General features: G+C 56.9%; 1 protein-coding gene across 8 annotated transcripts in view; it reads left to right on the top strand.

Annotated features, from left to right (window-relative positions):
• The window catches only part of ABLIM2 (actin binding LIM protein family member 2), a 135,589-nt gene that overhangs the window by 89,925 nt on the left and 24,454 nt on the right, over positions 1–21,210 (top strand). For 2 of the 8 annotated variants that reach the window (XM_021706236.1, XM_021706237.1), the window contains 4 exons: positions 1,982–2,101; positions 3,695–3,747; positions 5,600–5,741; positions 17,181–17,242. In XM_021706236.1, the coding sequence (XP_021561911.1) occupies positions 1,982–2,101; positions 3,695–3,747; positions 5,600–5,741; positions 17,181–17,242 (377 nt within the window). The remainder of the gene's footprint in view (positions 1–1,981; positions 2,102–3,694; positions 3,748–5,599; positions 5,742–17,180; positions 17,243–21,210) is intronic. The other 6 variants (XM_021706239.1, XM_008072645.1, XM_021706238.1 and 3 more) reach the window with 4 other exon arrangements.

Raw genomic sequence — 21,210 nt, 5'->3', positions numbered from 1 at the left:
GAAGGGAGGGATGGACGGATGGTGGGGGTGGCTGGTGGAGGGATGGGTAGACGGTGAGTGGATGGACGGGCGGACGGATAGATGGATTATGGGTGGATGGTGGAGGGATAGGTGATGGGTGCACAGGTAGGTGGACAGATGAGGAGTGGTGGACGGACGGAGGGCTGGATGGGGGGGTGGATGGGGAATGGATGGGTGAAGGGGTGGCTAGACAGATGGATGAGCTGGTGGATGGACAGGTTGGCGGGTGGGTGGGTAAATGGATGGTTAAAGAAGAGGGTGGGTGGTTGGGCAGGTAACAGAGGGGACGAGTAAGTGCGTGGGAATGGATAAGCGGGTGAAAGCGATGCTTGCAGGGGTGGCCAGCGATGAGTGAATGAGGAGGTAGGGACGGGAAGGAGGGAAGACAGGCAGTTCTGTCCCCAGAAGGAAAACGTGGGGCCTGTTACTTTCATCGGGATGCTTCCCACAACGATTCCCCCAGGGACACACGGAGTCGAAAACCAGCTTTTCCCAAGAGGCTTCCTCACGGTAGACACATTCGAACTTAGGAGGAACTGCCTGGGGTCATGCAAAGGACATAGTGTACTCTCTTTCTCTGGTTGTCCTGAATTAACCTGTCTTCCTGACATCCCAAAACAGCATGCTAGGCCAGGCGCAGTGGCTCAAGCCTGTCATTTCAGCACTCTGGGAGGCCAAGGTGAGGGGATTGCCCGAGCCCATGGGTTTGAGCCTGGGCAACTTGGCAAGACCTCATCTCTATAATAAATCAAACAATTAGCCAGGCATGGTAGCGTGCGTCTGTAGTCCTGGCTACTTGGAAGGCTGAGGCAGAAGGATCGCCAGAGCCCAGCAGGTCTACACTGGGGTGGCCATGAGCGTGCTGCTGCACTCCAGCCTGGGCAACAGAGTGAGACTCAAACTCAAAAGAAAAGCCAAAACAAAACAGCATGCTACAAATTAACCTTAAGGTTAGCCTCTTATTTATTCCTAACTTTTCAAACCTATATGCTGAGTTCTCCAGCATGTTCCAGCATTCACATAAGTTATCCATGCAATCCTCACAAATTTGGAGGGGTAGACATCATTTGCTCATTTTACAGATCAGGAAACTGAGGCTCAGAACTGCAAAGGTAGCAAACTGCCAATGATACAAGGGGCCGGCCTCCTATATCTTCCTACCCAAGCTCCTAGTTCTCAAGAGAATCTGAAGCCTAGTTCCAAAAGTCTGGTTCCGTTGGGCACACCCGGTGGGGCTGGCAGAGAAAGCTGGTTCGGTCTTGGCAGAACACCCGTCTAGATAGTGGGGCCGTTTTTGAGTCCTGGGTTGGCTCTACAACCAGAACGTGTCTGCCAACCTGTCCTGCACAGTGTGGGAAATCCTTGAAGCCCAAGCAGCCTCCGGGCCCCCAGCTGGAACTCTGAGGGCCGGATGTCACGTCCCAAAGAGCCCTTCAGATGGTGCCACTCCATGGTTTGTGTGCTTGCAGATTTTTCCAAGCGTGGCAACCCATTTCCAGGCCTCCTGGCCGTTCAGGAGCTGGGTTCCCTCGTTTTTCCAGCAAACCCAGCCACAGGGCCTTCTCTGGCGGGGACACGGCTGTGCTCTGGAGCTCAAGTAGCCCCTGGCCTGTTTGTCCCTGGGGCTTGCTGGGCGGCTGCCAAGAGTCATGGCTGATGTATGGCCACGCACTCAAGGCCTCTGCTGCCCGGCGACGGCTGTTGTCTGGGCAACAGGAGAGCCCAGCTGCCGGGCATGCGTCTGCCCGGGAGCTCCAGCCTCCCCCCATCACAGTGTGCCTTGAGCCGGCTGGGCGTGGACTTGCCTCTGTGCCTGAGACAGCAGGGCTTTTTATGCTCACGCTGAAAATCGCCATCTCTCCTGGAAGACGGAGAAACAGGTAGCCATCGAGCGTAACGAGATGTCCGCGTATTTGGAACAGAACTGCTCAGTCTCGCATTTTGGCCTTATCTTGTCAAGGTCCTGTAGCCCAATCCCAAATTTCCAAGCTCTCTGGCCTGGTATCAGTCTTGTCCTTGGTGGTGCAGGAGGCAGGGTGCTCCAAGAGACAGACGGGCCCGAGCCCGCCACAGGCTGCAGGTAAGAAGCCCACCTCGGTGCATCCCTCCAGAGGCTGGGTCTTCCTGGCGGGCTGGGGAAGGAGGCGGGTTTGCGTTTAATTGTTCCGTGCATGGGTCGGTGTTGCAGAGCAGGATGCAGAACGTGGGTCTTTGCCTACTACACAGAATGCTAAGAAATGTCAGCACGCCCCAGGGGATGCATTTGCTCGTTCTTGGTTGGAAATAATGGCTGCCCAGCCAGGGACAACTCCCCTAAAAGGCACATGGAGATTACAGATGCCTCAATTCTCACTCGGTTCCACGTAGCACGCTTGGCAGAGGAATTGCTGCAGGTGGACTTCTGCTTGCTGTTTCCCTGGGTTCGTTTCTGGTTGGATTGTGTCATTTCTTTACCGCTCTTTGTGGAATTCTTCTGGTGGCCGAGCTCATCACCGGTCTGTGTTTTGGCAGTGGCCGGTAGCAAGGTGGGGCAGTCAGGGAGGGACTTGGGAATCAGAGGACCTGGACTCGGCCTCTGCCATGTCCCAGAGTCTCAGTCTTCCGATCTGTGAAATGGTGGGATACCCCTTCTTTCAGGGCTGAGTAGGACTAAACAGTAATGTATGTACAGCACCCAGCCCGTGTCCTACACATAGTAGGGTCTTCGTGACCGAGGCCTTTGGTTACCTCAAAGTTTGAGTTGGGACCAGGCACGGTTGCTCACACTTGTAATTCTAGCACTTTGGGAAGCCGAGGAGAGACGATTGCTTGAGGCTAGAAGTTGCAGACCAGCCTGGGCAACAGAGTGAGGCCTCATCTCTACAAAAACTAAAAAAAGTAGCCAGGTATGGTGATGTGCACCTGTAGTCCCAGCTAGTCAGGAGGCTGAGGTGGGAGGTCCAAGGCTGCTGTGAGCTCTGAAGGTGCCACTGCACTCCAGCCAGAGTGATGAGGGAGATCCTGGCTCCAAAAAAAAGAAAAGAGGCCGGGCTCGGTGGCTCAGCCTGTCATCCCAGCACTTTGGGAGGCCGAGGCAAGTGGATTGCCTCAGTGCATGGGTTCAGGACCCACCCGGGCAACTTGGCGAGACCTCATCTCTACAATAAAAATCAAAAATTAGCTGGGTGTGGTAGAGCGTACCTGTAGTTCCCATTACTTGGAAGGCTGAGGGGGAAGGATCGCCAGAGCCCAGCAGGTCGCAGCGGCGGTGGTCAGGAGCGTGCCACTGCACTCTGGTCTGGGTGACAGAGTGAGACTCCAACTCAAAAAAAGAAAGAAAAGAAAAAGAAAGGAGTTCCATTTGGAAGGCTTTTAAAATGTGTGTGTTCTCCAAAAGCCCAGACAGCTGCATGTAAAAACGCGCCTCTACTTCCCTGCCTGTATTTGACTAGAACTGAAGTTAGACGTCACGTCACATGCCTGCTGTTGATTTCACGCTGTCCACGCTCCCACTTCCCAGCAGTGGCCCGGGACCTTACCAGTTCGGCTGGTCCTTGGCCCTTGAGGGCACTCGGACTGTGGCCCTTCCTTTGGCTGTGTTTCCTTTTCTGAGTGTGATTGTGACCTGGGAACTGTGCACAGAAGCCCAGAACAAGCGGCGTGTTGCCTTCACACGTGGACTTTTCCCTTGCAGCCGTGCGGCGGTCTGACGGAGAGGATGGAAGCTTCGACCAGGACAGCAGGAAGGTAATGCTGGGGCAGGTCCCACACAGAGCAGCCCTGTTCGGAGAGAACTCCGGCCGGGGGAGGCTTCTCTGGTTGGAACTCCAGATCCTTCTCTTGCAGTGCTCCCTGGGGCCGTGTGGGGCTCAGGGGAGGCCCCCCACTTGGGGATGCACACGCACTCCCAGAGTCCTGGTGGGGTGGCCGGGCACCTCAGTGCTGGCTCTAGAACGGGAGAAGGGGCGTCCTGGGGCCTTTGGATGGCTGCTCCAGGGCAGGTTCAGCAGACGCTTCTCCTGGAGGCCAGAGTCAGCACTGGTGGCTTGCGTCACACCCCCCAATCCCCACCCCATCCCCTGCCGTGATGCAATCACATGACCCCCGAAAGCTGCCAGAGGCGGGGCATGCATGACTGGGCCTCTGTGCTCAGTCCCTCTTGAGTTACGAAAGCAGCCTGCCGGCAGGATTTGGCCTAAAAACTGAGTTTTCGCCTTCTCCGACTCTCCTCTCACTCTGTCGCCCAGGCTGGAATGCAGGGGCACGCTCCCAGCCACCACAACCTCTACCTGCTAGGCTCAAGTGATCCTTTCCTCTCCATCTTCTTGTTTTTTTTTTTTTTTTGAGTTGCAGTCTCACTCTGTCGCCCAGACTGGAGTGCAGTGGCCACTCCCGGTCACCGCAGCCTCGACCTGCTGGGCTCCGGAGATCCTTTTGCCTCAGCCTTCCAAGGAGCCAGAACGATAGACGTGCATTACTATCACACCCGGCTCATTTTTTATTTATTGTAGAGATGAGGTCTCACCAAGTTGTCTGGGCTGGTCGCGAAACTGCAGGCTCAGGCAATCTTCTAGCCTTGGCCCCACAAAGTGCTAGGATGACAGGCTGAGCCACCGAACACAGCCACCCTCACTGGTCTTTTTTTTTTTCTTTTTTTTTGAGTTGGAGTCTCACTCTGTCACCCAGACTGGAGGGCAGTGGCTGCTCCCAGCCACCGCAGCCTCAACCTGCTGGGCTCCGGCGATCCTTCCGCCTCAGCCTTCCGAGTAGCTGGAACTACAGGTGCACGCCACCATGCCCGGCTAATTTTTTGATGTATTGTAGAGATGAGGTCTTGCCAAGTTGCCCAGGCAGGTCTCGAACCCATGGGCTCAGGCAATCCACTCCCCTCAGCCTCCCAAAGCTCGAGATGACAGGCTGAGCCACCGAGCCCGGCTCTCACTGGTCTTTAAAGAAGGCGGGGTTGGATGTGGAGAGAGCCCAAGGCTGACTTGGGCAGCCTCACCGCACGAGCATCAGCCATCTGGACCCCTCATCTCCCTGAGTCTCAGTGGTCTCCTCTGTAAAATGGAGCTGTGCCATTCCCCCAAATGCTTCCTGTGCCTGTAGAGTATCTGAACAGGTCACCCTAAGTGGGGACATTCTTATTAGAAGTTGGCTTTCTACACACTGCGTTTCCTCACAGTGGGGGCGGCCTGTCAGAAGTAAGGAAGCTAGGCTGGGCTTGGTGGCTCAGCCTGTCATCCCAGCACTTTGGGAGGCCTAGGCAAGGGGATGGCCTGAGCCTGCGGGTTCGCGACTAGCCCGGGCAACTTGGCCAGACCTCGTCTCTACAATAAATCAAAAAACTAGCCCTACGCGGTCATGCGTGCCTGTAGTTCCGGCTCCTTGGAAGGCTGAGGCGGAAGGATCGCCGGAGCCCAGCAGGGCGAGGCTGCGGTGGCCGGGAGCGTGCCCCTGCACTCCAGCCTGGGTGACGGAGTGAGACTCCAACTCAGAAAAACAAAAGAAGTAAGGAAGCCACTTAGAAGGTTCCAGTGAGATGTTCCCGCCATTGCAGATGGCCTCGACATTCACACGGCTTTTTTCTTTTCCTCAGCAGAAGGCCAGCTGGCTGATTCTCAAGGGGGACGCAGACACGAGGACCAACTCTCCCGACCGAGACAGCCAGTCCTTGGGCCACTGTAGCGGGACCGAGAGAGACTCTCTCCAAAGAATGCAAGGGGACGACTTTTGCTCACGTGAGTGGTTCTTTTAGGAAGCAGCTGTGATGTGCGCAGCAGGCCTCGCAGCACAGGGGCCCCCAAACCCCGAGCCGCCCCCCAAATCTAAGCCTTCTGGGTACGACAGCCACAGGGGCCGCTAGATAGAGAGCCCGGCCTGTGGCTGCTGCTGGCTTCCTGTGGACAGTCACTCAGCAAGACGACAGAAGGAAGGCTGGCCTGGGCTCCCTGGGCGTTTTGGGAGAAAGGCTGCCCTGGCTGCGGCGGGAGGGCCGGGGCCTGTTCCCTCCAGAGCAGACACGGGCATGGTCTAGCTGGCCGAGGCCGGACTCAGAGCTGATGGCCGCATTGTCCTGTCCCCCGTCACTCACCCTGAACAAGGTACAGCAGAGCCGGGGACATGGTGGCTCAGACTTTACAGGGAGACAAAGATGGCGCAGGCCTGACTCTGGGGGTGTCGTGAAGACTGAATCAGGAGTGATTTTCAGATGTAGGGAAAACTTCAGATAGTGTTTGCTTCAAGATGCTGTGAATCCCGGGTGAAAACCCACAGCAGGCGTTGATCAGACTCCCTCAGACTCGCCCAGAGGCAGCCTTTGGGTCTAGGCCAGACTAGGGGGGCGGTGTTTTCTGCGGGCAGGGCTTGGGCTTAGCTGGAAAACGGAAGCCAAGAGGAGGTGGACGTAGGGGGAGAAAGCAAGGGCAAAGTCTTGGCTTTGCAGTGAGACAGACCCAAGTTCAGATCTGAGCTCCCCCCCGTCCAGCCATGTGGCCATGGGCCCGCCAGCTGCCTTGCCAGGATGTCAGGAGGCTGGGGCTAGGTGTGCGCATGGCGCTCTGCCCGGCCCATGGTAGACGCTCAGTAAACAGAACCTCCTCTCCATCCTCTTCCTCATCCTCATGACTAGAAACCGTAGACTGTCTTGCCAGTGAAAGTTGAAAGTGTGCCTGTGTGATGGGAAAGACTGAAGACATGGAATCTGGGAAATTGCGCTGTGTTAAAGAATAACTTCAAACCAAGAGAGGCGGATTGTTTGGTGTGAGGTCTTTGCGACCAGGTGTCTGTGCTTCCTTTGTGCCTCTGCCCCTGCCTGGGGTGCAGCTTCCTAAATTCCGGGACCTCAGAGCTGGTGCACCAGGCTGATGTCACCCTGGGAAGGCCACACCGAAAAATAAAATAAGACACTCCCCCGAGGGAGAGAGACCCGGGCTGGATGGTGGGGTATGTCTCCCGGGGGGAGCCCGGGGGAGATTCCCAGCATCTCATCCACCCACAGGTGGGTCGAGAGGGCTATGGGACTGGGCCACACACACCTGCCTGTGCCCCTGTGGGCGGCTATGCCCCAGACCTCCAGCCCCTCCCTGAGGCCCCAGGAAGTCCCTGCCCCCAGGAGATGCAGTACCTGCCTGCGGGTGGGGACCAGAGGCCTGGATCTGGGCCTTTTTGCTCTGCAGTCACTAGTTCCTGGTGGCCGCTGTCTTAAAAGGTGGGAAACTCCTGTTGCCCCAGATCGCTGGCTTCCCCAGCAGCCCACCCCCCTTGCTCAGTATCCTGGCATCGAGGCTTCAGCCCCAGAAACTAAGAAGTGGGGCCAGGCTCGGTGGCTCAGCCTGTCATCCCAGCACTTTGGGAGGCCGAGGCGCGTGGATTGCCTGAGCACGCGGGTTCGAGACCCGCCCGGGCAACTTGGCGAGACCCCGTCTCTACAATAAATCAAAAACTAGCCGGGCGTGGTAGCGCGCTCCTGTAGTTCCGGCTACTCGGAAGGCTGAAGCGGAAGGACCGCCGGAGCCCAGCGGGTCGAGGCTGCGGTGGCCGGGAGCGGCCGCTGCACGCCAGTCTGGGCAACAGAGTGAGACTCCAACTCAAAAAAAAAAAAAGAAAAGAAATGGGTGACTGGGGCCCCCCAGGTGGCACTGTCCAGTTCCCAGGGCTTCCCCACTGGGTGGTGGGCAGGCCCCCCTCTGCAAGGCTGGTGCCATGTCCATGACCGCCCCCCGGACCCTCTCGGAGGGGCCAGCACAGCCCTGAGGCTCCCACTGACATCTGTGGCCTGCTGTGGCTCAGGACTGGGGAGGATGCCGTGTGGGAGGAGCCCAGGCTGGAGGTGGGTTGCCCCTAGGCCCCCTGGCTCGACACGCAGGACCTGCGTGTGTGCCCTCCCTGGGCACTGCAAACGCCGTGGCTGCCCGGGCACCTGAGCCTGGCAGGGGGAGGTCCTGTGGGGCCCAGAGTCTGTGCCAGGAGGCTCCGTAGGCCAGCTGCCCAGCCACAAGAGCTCACTGGGGCCCCGCCCCCTCGCTGTTGCATTCCATCACAGACTACACGTGCACACGCAGGCGGGTATGCAGCTGCTTCCGCCCCAGACGCCTGGCTGCAGAGATCCAAGGGCCCACGCTGGACCTCGTGATTCCCCCGGGAGATCTGTGTCTCTCCCCTCACCGGTGCCTGCCTGTGTGACCGTGGCTGTGGCTCTGCCCTTCTCTGCTTTCTCCTGGGACCCTGGTGCTTCTCCTGGTTCCTCTGAGCAGGAGCCCCGCTAACCGTTGTCTTCTCGTGGTGCCTGTGCTTTCATTTCCATCCCAACGCCATCGCCTTGCGTCCCGAGGTATAGGGGACAGCAGCCAGGACCCCGGTGGCTGGGTGTGCTGGACCGGGCGAGCCTGGCTGCCTGCCGGCCTCACAGGCGATCCAGGTGGGGTGGGGGCACATGGGTGGAGTGTCACCCACTCTCTTCTCTTGGCTTTCTTGGACTCTCACCACGCGGCCCCCAGATCTCCCATCGGTCAGCACAAGCTCCATCCGTGCACAACTTGCTGCACAGAGGGTTTGTGCACAGCTAGGCTTGCCGGTCCGCACCCCGGGGACGTCCATCCGTAGCGCGCCCAAGGAAGGTAGGATTGTGACACTCAACACAGTGGGCGGGCGCTCAATAAATGTTTGTTGAATTGAGATGTGTTAAATTCAACGGGTATTTATTGAGCACCCCCTCTGTGCCAGACGCTGAGCGGGGCGCCGAGGGGGACAGAGAAGGCCAGAGCAGCCCCTGACCCAGAGACACGTGCTGGGGGGAGGGCTGGGAGAGGCCTCACGGAGCGAGGGCATGCCACCGGCACCTGGGCACCTCCTCGGGCTCAAGGGCCCGGTCCCCACCGCGTCCCACCCAGGACACTACCCAACATCTCACCTGGGACTGAATCCACCACTCGGTCATTCATCCATCCATCCGCCCAGTATTTACTGAGCACCTACTATGTGCCGGACACAGTGCTAGGCAGACACGGAGCGAAGCAGGGAAGCCAGGAGACTTAGCAGTGACAGACCAGCTGGTACCCCTCTCCCATATCCCAGTGGTTCTTAGCCAGCTCTACCACCTCCAAAAAGCGTCTCACACTGAAACATACATTCTGTTGCAGCTTACTTTATTTCCTGTGCTATCGCCCATAGGGCATTGTCTGGCTTTAGTTTCTCCATCAACCTGGTTTCCGCGCAAGAAGGGATGGTTTTGCTTTTTTGTTACAAGAGGCGGCCTTGGGTCTTAGAGGATGAGGCCCCCTTTCCCGGGGGAGGCACAGGTGGTGTGGACCCCTCCCTCCTCCCAGCTCTGAACCCCAAGCCTGCTCTGCTGGGGTCCCACAGTCCTATCCCTGGAAGTCTTGTTCTCGCTGTTGAGGTGCCCCACGCCCCACGCCCAGGGGTTGGAGGTGTGTCCGCAGAACACAAACACCCTGGCCAACTGGAGCCCCACCCCAAGGACCCTAGAAAAGACCCAACACTTCCGAGGGGAATAGGATCCTTACCTCAAATCCCAGCACATGAGATGGACGTGGGGGTTGAGAGAATGGGCACTGAGGGTGGTCTGGACCACTGGGAGATGGGTGAGAAACACTCCAGAACTAGCAACCGAGGCAGCACGGGGTGGGGGCCCAGTAGGGGCTGCGCCACCCCCATCCCTGCCTGTGGCTTTGGCATTTCGTGTCAGCTTCTGGGTCCCCCCCGAGGAGTCCCGTGGGACGTGCTCATCTCTGCTTGTCCCGCCCTGCCAGGGCCCGGCCCGGGTGCCATTGGGAGGGAGTGCAGAAGACAGCGCCTCTATCCTCTGGGACGGAGCTTCTTGCCCTGGGACTGGGTCAAAAGTGGCTTTTCCCTTTTCCCCTTTCATCCCTCTGGCGTTTCAAGGAAGGAAGGGGCTCCCTGACCTGCTACCTGCCAGTCTCATGAGACTATCTAGTGGAGCGGGCAGCACGCCTGGCTTAGGGGCCGAGACCTGAGCCCCATGGGGGTCGAATCCGCAGACCTCAGAACCGGAAGAACGTCAGCCCCGGTTCCTCATTCTGCAGCAGGCGCTGTTGAGGGGCGGACCCAGAGAGGACCCAGAGGCGGGCCCAGAGAGGGTTAGGGCTAGGTTTAGGGTAGGAGTTAGGGTTAAGGTTAGGGTTAGGGTTAGACTTAGGGTGAGGGTTAGGGTTAGGGTTAGTTAGGGTAAGGGTGAGGGTTAGTGTTAGGGTTAGGGTTGTATTTTTGACCAGTCAGGTCCAACCCCACCACCATTCTGATTTTCGCTTTCATTGGCGCATTCGGTGAGTTCTGTGAGATCTCCAGCATGTCATCATAAACAGGCTTTGTGTCGGATGATTTTCCCCGCTATAGGCTCATGTGACTGAGCACATCGACGGCAGGCCAGGCTTCACTGTGATGTTTGCTAGGTTCAGTGTCTTCAATGCAGTTTCAACTTAGGGTATTTTCGACTTCTGATGGGTTTATGAGACCCGGCCCCACGGTGAGTCAGGGAGTGCCTGTGTTTCGTGATTGCTGACTGTGTTCTGGCACTATCCTCGGGCTGGGAATAGCTCAGAGCCAGCCCTGACCAACGCCCTGACCAGGAGCCGACATTCTAAGGGGGGGAGGAGAGACAGAAACCGACAGGAAGTGCGTTAGACCCGTGCCATGGGATCAAAGGCTGGAGAGGGCTGGGGAAGAAAGGCGGTCTCCGGCAAGGCTTCAAGCGGGTGCCGGCATCTGGGGAGGGGGCACCCATCCACCTCTGGGTTGTCGGCATAGCGGGGGCCGGTGTAGCCGTCACGTAGCGCTTTGTCGGTCCTTGGGGGGACTCTGGCCTGGCCTGACTCAGGTTTTAGGCAGCACTACCTGTCTGTAGGAAGGTTTGCAGGCTGGAGCCGGGGGGCCTTGGGCCACCGAGACGATGGGGCTGGCCAGGGAGGGACTCCCCGGAAGCAAGCTGGAAGCAGGCCAAGGTCCCATCAGGAAAGGTCTAGAGTGGGATGTGGACCCATAGCTCCGCTGACTGTGGATTGGCAGCTACTTGGCCATGGCGAGAGGGACTGTAGTACTTAGAGAAGCAGAAAGGGGAAAGAGGAAGGGGACAAGGGGAGGGGGAGAGAGGAAGACTCTGTAAGGGATACCACAGGAGCGCCAGGGACAGAGAAAGCCTGGAGAGGGACAGGTCAGAGGGAGCTGGGGCTCAGGTCCGGCCACCCTAGTGTCCAGCAGGTGGCTGGATGGTCACTTGGTGCAGAGACTGGTGGGAAAGGAATGGCCAGCCTGGGCACAGCCAAGGACCTTTCCAGAAGGCTGGCCGCCAGGGGCGTGGGCAGGGTGTTCTCTGTTCCCTGCTCATCTCTGGGCCCCAAAGACAGCAGTGGGAGCTCTAGCCGCCTGGGAGAGGACCTGGCCCAGAAGAAGGTGCTGTGGCCAAGGGTTTAGACCACCCAGCGGGAGAGCAGCTCTGGGCAGAGCCTGCTGGGCTCCGGAGCCCCGGCGAGCTGCCCATGCCATTTGCCAGTGGTGGGCTGAAGACTCTGCTCTCTGTGCCTAGCAGGCCTGCCCACAGCCCAGGAACTGCACAGAGCGTGGCTCCCGGCTCTGTGGGCAAGGACACAGGCCCCAGGCAGCACTGCTGTCTCACAGCCGCAGACCTGTCCCGGAGACCACGTGAGGGGCTGGTAGAGGGCGCTGCCTTTGGATGCGAGTCCACCTAGGATTGAATTCCAGCCTGTCGCTCGCTGTGTGACCCAGGGCGCAAGCACAAACCTCTCTGAGTTTGAAAGTCCCTTCTTTGTAAACATGAGGATGATCCAGTCTTCTGGGCAGGGAGTCCCAGGGGATTGAGGAGCTCACAGGGGGGCCCGGGGGATCCTGTGGCCTGACTCTCGGGGGTTGGAGATGGAGCACCTCCAGGCCCTCAAGCCAGGCTGCAGCAGGCCCCTGTGGCCATCTCAAGCCACCTCTCTTGCTTCTGAAGCTCACACTCCAGGGGCCTCTCGATCACTGGGGACACGGAGGCCCAGAGGGACCCGAGTCTGCATGGGGCCACACGGCAGCGAAGCCACCATCCATGCCCCAGTGGAGATGTGCCCAGGGGAGTGGGGTACGCAGCAGCCCCGGCCGCCGTGTGAGCCCTGCGTCTCTAGCTGCTTCTGGGGCAGCCCTACCCCCACAAGGGGCTGGCTGGAACGTCCGGCGGACACTCTGACCTCTGATGGGCCAGGCTGGCGGAGAACAGACCCACAAAGGACGTAGGGCTCCAGGTTCCCCCACTCGCTTTCTCCTCTCTCTCCCTTCCCCGTCCCTCCTTGCCCCCCTCCTCTCTAAGGCACACACAGCCTCTTGAAGGCCGTCTGGTTCTATCTGACACTCAGGCCCGAGACTCACATGCCTGCAAACCCAACCAGGGCAGACCTGCCCCGGAGCGGACGGGGTGACTGGCTCCTGAAACGAGATGCCCTGGGTCCTCATCTCAGCCTCTGATGCTAGGAACTCTCGGGCCTGGTTCACTCGATCTCGTTAGTTCTCAGCTTCCTCATCTGTAAAACAGGCCCATGTTGAAGGTGTAGGCTGGTGAGAGTCAAGTGAAATCCCAGAATGTGTGCAAGGACTTCTTAAACGGGTGGGTCTCCGCCCCGGCTCCACCTGGGATTCTTGGCACCCTGAAAACCGACTGATGGCTGGCCCCATCCCGAGAGGCCAGTCTTCGTGGTCTAAATAGCAAGCTAGAGCGTGAGAGAAGGTAGCCTCCCCTCTCCCTGCCCTTCCTCACTAAGTACAACTACAAGGACCTGGAAAGAACACAGCATGCCATCACAGGAGAACCCCAAAGGGAGGAGAGAGGGTGGTGACCTGGCCGGGGCACCTCAGGACTTCAGGGAAACACAACAATGCCGCATCTCCCCTCTCCCAGCCGGTGGCAGAAGGTGGCCCAGGCCCAGCCTCCCACGCAGTGGCAGCAGGGGATAGGCCACACCAGCAGACTAGCAGGAGACCACCAGGCACCCTGAGCCCCGGGAGTGGGCCCAGGAAACGGCCTCAGTGGCCATCCCCCCCCCACCTCCACCCAGTGGCACAGACAGCCTGAGAGGGCACATTTCACCCCCGTGAGCAGCACTCGCAGGGGCTGAGTTGGGATGCCAGCAGCACCCGGTGAATTCAGCAGACCAGAAGAGCACTCAGACAAGCATTCGGAAAACTAAGCTGTCATCGGAACCACCACCCATCAAAGACCAAGCCCTACATGCCAAACCTAACCAGGGTGACAGCCTGCTAAAATAAAACACTTACATAAGACCTGGTCTCTTAGCACAATATCCAAAATAGTCGGGAGACAGCAGAAACATTTCTCATCACACCAAGAGCCATGAAGATAAACAGTTTAAATGAGAAAAGGCAATCAGCAGATACTAACACTGAGAAGAATCAAATGTTGGAATTGTATGACAAGGACTTTAAGACATCCATTATAAAAATGCTTCAACAGGTCATTGCAAATCCTTTTGAACCAATTGAAAATAAGGAAGTTTTGCCAGAGAAATAGGTGTCGTTTTAAAAATCAAATGGAAATTCTAGAACTGCAAAACAAAATAACCAAGATAAAAAATTAATTGGATGGGTTTAATAACAAAAGTTGAATATAACAGAGGAGCGAATTGGTGAACTTGAAGACAGAACAACAGAAATTATTCCATCTGAACAGCAGAGAGGAAACAAAAAATAAAATACAAACAGAGCCTCGGGGACCTGTGGGACAATATTTGTGTCTTCAGATTCCCAGAACAAAGGGAGAAAGAGAATACATTTGAAAAAGTATTTGAAGAAATGATGGCTGAAACTTACCAAACTTGGCAAAAGTCATAAGCCTACCAGTTCAATAAACTCAGTGAATTCCAAAGAGGATAAGCCCTTCAAAATTCACAGCAAAACGCACCAAAATTAAGTTTCTGAGAATTAAGGACACAGAAAAAAAGTATTGAAAGAACCAGAAAGAAAAGATGTATTGCTTATGGGGAGACACAATTCCAATGACAGCAGATTTTCACCAGAAATTATGGAGACCAAAGGAAGTGCACCCCGTGAATTCTGGATGCAGCGGAAATATCCTTCAGGAGTGAAGGCCACATAAAGCCATTCTCAGACAAAGGAAAGCCAAGAGAATGTGGCACTAGCAGACCTAGCCTTAAAAAAACAGCTAAAGAACGTTCTCCGGACAGAAGGCAATGATGACGGAGGCTCAGAATTTCAGAAAGGAAAGAACACTGGAATAGATAGGAATGAGATAAAACATAATAGACTGTCCTTTTCTTCTCCAGAAGAATCAAATTTTTATTGTTTTATCCGATTGAGATTTATTCGTGTCCACTCACATATTCACTTTGTTTTTTGATTTCGTCTCTCCTTGCATCTCAGATTTTCCGTTTGGGATTATGATACCTGTGCTTGGCATATATTCTTCAGGATTTTAAAAGAATCATATTCTCAGGTCATATCTGATGGTTGACACAAAATACATAGCACCACCTGATATGGGTGCTCCAAGTAGATTTTTTTTTAAACCTAAGACAATTGTAGTTAAAAAGTGAGGGGGATAGCCGGGCTTGGTGGCTCAGCCTGTAATCCTGCGCTTTGGGAGGCTGAGGTGAGTGGATTGCCTGAGCCCACGGGTTCGAGACCCGCCTGGGCAACTTGGCGAGACCTCATCTCTACAATAAATCAAAAACTTAGTCGGGTGTGGTAGCGCGCGCCTGTAGTTCCAGTTACTTGGAAGGCTGAGGCGGCAGGATCGCCGGAGCCCAGCAGGTCAAGGCTGCGGTGGGCCGGGAGTGGCCACTGCACTCCAGTCTGGGCGACAGAGTGAGACTCCAACTCAAAAAAAAAAGTGAGGATAAAGTGACCTTTATGGAAGGACGGTGTCTACCCTGCATGTGAAGTGGTTAAGTGTTGAGACCAGGAGACGGCAGCCTGGGCACTGGGAACTTTGCAAGCTGTCCAGGTGAGTGCTGTGTGCCCACTGGCGTGGGAGCGACACAGGACGTGGCTGAGGGTTGTCACTGCTCCTGAGGTCTCGGGCAGCAGTTTCCAGACCTAAGTGTGCAGTCTCCATGGCCACCCCCACCTCCTCAGCGTGCCTCAGAATGACCCGGAAGGCTTGTGCTTTTTGTTTGCTTTGCTTTGGGCTTTGGTTTTTGCTTCTGTTTTTGTTATTTTTAGAGACAGGGTCTAGCTCCGTCACTCAGGCCGGAGTGCAGTAGTGCAGTCAGAGCTCACTGCAGCCTCAAATTTCTGGGCTCACGCCATCCTGCCACATCAGCCTCCCGAGTAGCTGGGACTACAAGCGTGCACCACGACCCCTGGCTAATTTCTTCTATTTTTTGTAGAAATGGGGTCTCATTATGTTGCCCAGGCTGGCGGAAGACTTATAAAAACACAGGTTGTTGGACCCCAGCCCCAGAATTCTGACGCAGTAGGTCTGGGGTGGAGGCCCAAAATGTGCATTTCTGACACCGTTTCCCGATAAAATGGATGCCTCGCCGGGGACCCCACTTCGAGAACCTCTACGCTCGCATTTTTGGCTAGCGAGGAGCTCTGTCTCAGCTGGAGGGTCGTCCCGGCGCATGCCTGGCTCTGGGCATAAGTTGGGAAGCAGGTGTGTTCTGGAGGGACCCCAGGACTTCATGGCAGGAGGCCTTGATGGGTGACCTCAGGCAGGTCCCTAAGTCTCTGGGCCCCGATTCCCCGGCTTCGAAATGGGAGGAGTGAGGGGTGGCCCGCTGGGTCTGGCCCCGGGCCCACGCCCAGCTTCCCAGTTCCACAGCCATCTGTTTTGTGCTCTGGGGCTCACGTCAGATTTCGTGTGACAAGAGAGAGTCTGCCGAGAGAAGTCTGAGAACGCTGATGTGACAAAAGGCCCTTCCCGACCCGCGACCAAAAGCTCCCCGTGGGCTGCCGAAAGCAGCCCACTCCCCAAGCCAGGTCCTAGCTGAGGCCCCTCCTCCAGGCGTTCTTGTGTCCATTTGCAACCTCTACAGAATCTCTTCTCTCTCCCCGTTGAGTCTGCGGGGAACCCCAAAATGGAAGGCCCCAGATGAGCAGAATTGAACAGAAGCGAGGCCTTCCTGGAGGCGGTGGGTGGCCAGTTCTGTACATAGTCACCACCTCACCCTTGGAGGCATGGTCCTTGGTCCCGTACATACACAGCCTCGTGAACACCGAGGGATGTGACCCGCCATCCCCCTGAGGCTTCGAGGGCAGGGATGTCTGACCCCGTGCACAGCTGGCTGGCACTTCTAGGAGCCAGGCCCAGTGCCAGGGAGGATACCCCCAGATGACGCAGAGGTGGCCCCTGCTCTGTAGGGACCCACAGACCAGCGGAAGACCGGACAGCTCAGGGACCGGGACAGGCCTCCCAGGATGCCTCCCCCAGGGTAGGGGTCCCGGCCTCTCGGGGGAGTCTACCAACTTCCTTCTCTTCCAGAAGGCCTCCCACACTCCTCTGAGCCAGGCAGAGTTCACTGCAGAGCTTTCTCTCTGCCCTCCCCAGCACAGGGCTGAAGAGGCTCACTGGGAGGTCCCAAACTCCCAGGGCCAGCTGGGGACACAAGTGGCCTCCACGAGTCGCTTGGGCGGGGACCTGCGAAGGCCCACCCCGCCTGACTGCGCCAACAAGCGTTGCCCTGAAGGATATGAAACTCCCCAACTGCAAACAGCTCGAGGTCTTTTAAAAATGACACCGTCTCCAGGCCCCCTTCGGTGGGCGGTGGGCTTCCAGTGACTGAACAGCCACCCTGGCCCCTCCGGGGTCCCAGCACAGGGCCCCTTCCTGACTCTTTCCCGGTCTGCAGAGTGAAGGGCTTTGCTGGGGGGACAGATGGCACCCCGGCGCAAGTCTGCCCATGAACTGGGGCACCGGTGAGGCTGAGGTCCTGGTGTCACGGTGCTCCCGGTGTCACGGGCAGGCTGGGGACGTCGTCCCTCCCTGGCTTCTTCCTCATCGGTGCCCTGGGGACAGGAGGTCACCACGGAAGCCGGGCCTGACGCTCGGGGCCCCCTCCTCCAAGGAGGCCTCCTGCCCCGCCCGCCCACCTCGGTCTGACGCCCACCCGGGGCCGCGCCCCTCCTGGCCGCACCACATCTGCGCGCGTGACCAAGCTGTGCTGTGTCTGTTTCAGGATTCCCCTATTCCAAATCTGACTCTCTCCCAGGACACGGAAAGAATGGCTTGGACCACCGGGTAGGTACTCCACCCTGCCCCGCCGCGGTGTACTAACGATCGAGGCCGCCCGTCCGAGTCTGAGCACGCTTCCCACAGCTTCCTGAACACAGCAGGAGCAGAGGCTCGGACCGCTGCCTGCCTCTGCCCGGAGCTCGGCCCAGGCCACTGCTGCTCTTTCTAGATCAGGACCGAACCAGACCCGCCACACCCGTTCTCCCACTCCACGCCCGGCCCCGGGCCCCAGGGAGAGCTCCGTGTGGGAGCCCGGGAGACGGACCACCCAGGGTGATCAGGCCTGGCTCTGAGAAGCTCCTGGGTCCCCTTCCTCCTCCTGGGAGGCAAAACCTACCAAGGTTCAGGGATTGGCGTCCTTCGCGAGCCAGCGTGAGCCAAGGGTCCACGTCCTGGCCTGGAATGCCACTGGCCCCACGTAGTAGCGATGGCCTTAGGGTCGCCTTTGTTCGTGCAGAGAGTATCCTCCGTATCCATGTTATCACTCGAGATTGCACAGAGACAGCAAGAGCTGCCAGCTGGGGCTTCTTTGGCTGCGCCAAGCTGAAGGCGGGTGTGACCTTCCGTCCTGAGAACTTGAACCTCTGGGCATCTGCGGTGTCTGACAGCCCCTCAGAGGGGCCGGGCCCTGTGCCCTGGGACACTCAGCCCCTTAACAAGAGTTGCTCATTCCCGTGGCCTCTTCCCATAGCGTCACTAGGTTTCCTAGGGTGGGGCTAGCCTGAAGGAGCCCAAGTCCCCAGCGCACACAGACACACAAACACACACACACACACAGAGCCCAGGAGACCCTCCGTTGCCCAAGGCAGCCTCTTTCTATTCCGAGCAACTCTGTCCATAAACGGAGGTGATTCAACTCTCCGAAGAGGCCGCTAAAAAGTTGAGACCCCGTTTGCTGCATCGGAGCAGTCTTGGCCGTAAGCATGTGAGCCAGAACAACCTCCTTTGGGCGGCGTGTCCCATCCCAGGGTCAGAGTCACAGGGCACACCACCCCCCAGGCCAGTATGTGTCCCCTCCATCTTCTCCAGGATCGGTCAGACCTGCTACCGTGTTTTCGTCCAAGGCCAGCCCCCGAGGATCTCCCCTGGGCCCGGGCGCCTCTGCATGGTTTGATTCTGGTGAACCCCGGCTCCCACCTCACTAACCACCCCTCCCATCCCGGAATGGGCCCAGGCGGGACCGCGCATGTGGCATGCTTCTTTGAATTCTCTTCCAAGGATCTCTCCAGGCTTCCTCTTCCACACAGAAAGCGGGGGGATAAGGGCGCTGCACAGATGCCCACGATGCCAGGACACGTACACCCCTGAGTTCAGTGGCAGGGGGGACAGCGTCAGGGGGAAAAGTGTCTAGAATGCGCTCTTCTCGCCTGGAACAGCTGTTTTCTGACCCTGGGGCGTTTAGGCACAGTGTTCGGTCTGGACCCAGCCAAGCTGTTCTTCCACTCGCATCAAGTCCCGGGAGTTTTTCTCCACCTATGGAAGAAAAGTAAGAAAATAGCATACTGGACCTTTTTTAAGACGGGGTCTCACTCTGTTGCCCAGGCTGGCGTGCACTGGTCCAATGATAGCTCACTGAACCAGTGCACTTGACCTCCTGGGCTCAAGTGATCCTCCTGCCTCAGCCTCCTGAGTAGCCGGGACAACAGGCATGAACCACCATGCCCAGCTAATTAAAAAAAAATTTTTTTTTGTAGAGACGGGGATCTCATTACGTTGCCCAGGCTGGTCTCATACTCCTGGCCTCAAGTGATCCTCCTGCCTTGACCTCCCAAAGTGCTGGGATTGTAAATGTGAGCCATGGCCCCCAGCCAACTCTGCCTTTTGGGTTTTGTGTCCTTGACACCTAGGCTGTGTCTCCCCCAGGAAGAGTCTCTCCTCTTGGTCACATGCTAAAACGATGCGATCGATGCCTCTCAGACGCTCCAGTGCCTGAAAGAGTCTGAGAACAGCTGAGCCAGGCATACCACGGCGACAGCCTTCCCTCCTCTCCCGGAGACGTCTGCAGAGCAGAACCGTTAGCGTTGGAGAATTCAGGACTAAAGCCTCTGCATGTGTGTTTCTTCCGCAGCCTCCGAAGGGTGGGAAGGAGAGAGTCAGGACACCTGTGTGCCCCTCGTACGCTCAGGGCGTCGGTAAAGTCAGAGTTCATCACCCCAGGAAGACGTTCCGCTTTTCACATGGCTTCCATGGGAGGCTGGGGGATATCACTGACAACTTTGCTCTGGGATTCTTTCTTCTCTGCTAATGTTCTTTCCTTTTTTTTTTTTCACTCCCTCTAAGACTTGTATGTGCTTTTATGCCTCCTTCTCAGTGTAAGGCCAGACCACTGATCTTTCACGTGACCGGTCTTTTGCAGGGCTACTCGTATTTGGTTGTTTCTCGGTCTGTTTTTACTTCCAGGAAGGGCTCTGGGCGGCCCAAGGTAAAAGCATAGATGCCGTGAGACCAAAAACCCTATTAACACCGAATCACACCGGAGGAGAGGAGGAAATTATGGGAGAAAGTTTCTATCAGAGCCCAGGCATGGTGGCGCACCCCTGTCATCCTAGCACTTTAGGAGGCCAAGGCAGAAGGATCACTTGAGGCCAGGAATTCAAGACCAGTCTGGGCAATGGAGCGAAATCCTGTCTCTACAAAAGACATTTTTAGAAAAAGAAAATGATATCAAAAACAAAAGAACATGACAAGAGAAGAGCTGTCAAGGCTTAGCTCTGAGCTTCCTGACAGCCAGGGCAAAAAGGCAACCAGGACCAGTCACGCCGTCCTCACTGTCTGATGGAAGAAGGGAAATTAGATCTTCATGGGAGGCAAAGCTTTTCCTGGGTTTTGCTCCAGGAAGAATTGGTTCCAAGGGCCCAAAGCACAACATATCCCAGAAGTCATTAAAATATTCTGATAGGCCGGGCTCGGTGGCTCAGCCTGTCATCCCAGCACTCTGGGAGGCCAAGGCGAGTGGATTGCCTGAGACTGCGGGTTCGAGACCTGCCCGGGCAACTTGGCGAGACCTTGTTTCTGCAATAAATCAAAAATTAGCCGGGCATGGTAGCACACGCCTGTAGTTCCAGCTCCTTGGAGGGCGGAGGCGGAAGGATCGCCGGAGCCCAGCGGGTCGAGGCTGCGGTGGCCGGGAGCGGCCCCTGCGCTCCAGTCTGGGCGACAGAGTGAGACTCCGACTCAAAAACCTACATATTCTGATCAGCAGACCAGCCACAGTGCCTGACACTTGGCAGGGGCCTGCAACCTACCTGCGAAGTGACTAGGTAGCAGCCACCTGCTGCAGGGTCCCCTGTGGACGTGACAGTCATGGCTCTGACAGGCGCCCCCTGTCTGTAGCTCAAGGGATGATCCCTGGTCACCAAGAGGCTTGTGGTCGCTCCCTGCAAGACCGTTTTGAAATGCTAGCTGTGAAGAGACTGAATTCTCCGATTCAAAGAAAGAGACAGGCTGGGCTCAGTGGCTCAGCCTGTCATCCCAGCACTCTGGGAGGCCGAGGCGAGTGGATTGCCTGAGCCTGTGGGTTTGAGATCCGCCCGGGCAACGTGGCCAAACCTCATCTCTACAATAAATCAAGAAAACTTAGCCAGGCATGGTCGTGCATGCCTGGAGTCCCGGCTACTTGGAAGGCTGAGGAGGATGGATCGCCGGAGCCCAGCAGGTCGACACTGGCGTGGCCATGAGCGTGCCACTGCACTCCAGCCTGGGCAACAGAGTGAGAGTCTAACTCAAAAAAAAAAAAAAAGACAGGGACTGTCAGATCGGACAGGTGTTATTATAAGATATACACTTAAAATTATTTTTAATGGCTTAGAAGGATGAGAAAGATACAAAAGTCACAAATATAAGGAAGGCAGGAGTAGAAACACTACTGTCAGATAAAGTGAAAGGTTAGAAGGAATTAATAGAATTAATAATATAAAGAGAGCCGGGCTCGGTGGCTCAGCCTGTCATCCCGCGCCTTTGGGAGGCTGAGGTGA

The sequence above is a fragment of the Carlito syrichta genome, unplaced genomic scaffold (genome assembly GCF_000164805.1).
Source record: "Carlito syrichta isolate Samal-C Ts95f unplaced genomic scaffold, Tarsius_syrichta-2.0.1 Scaffold315368, whole genome shotgun sequence".
In the NCBI taxonomy this organism is placed as follows: domain Eukaryota; kingdom Metazoa; phylum Chordata; class Mammalia; order Primates; family Tarsiidae; genus Carlito; species Carlito syrichta.
The sequence above is the reverse complement of the archived record's forward strand: the minus strand, read 5'-3'. Positions and strand labels throughout refer to the sequence as shown.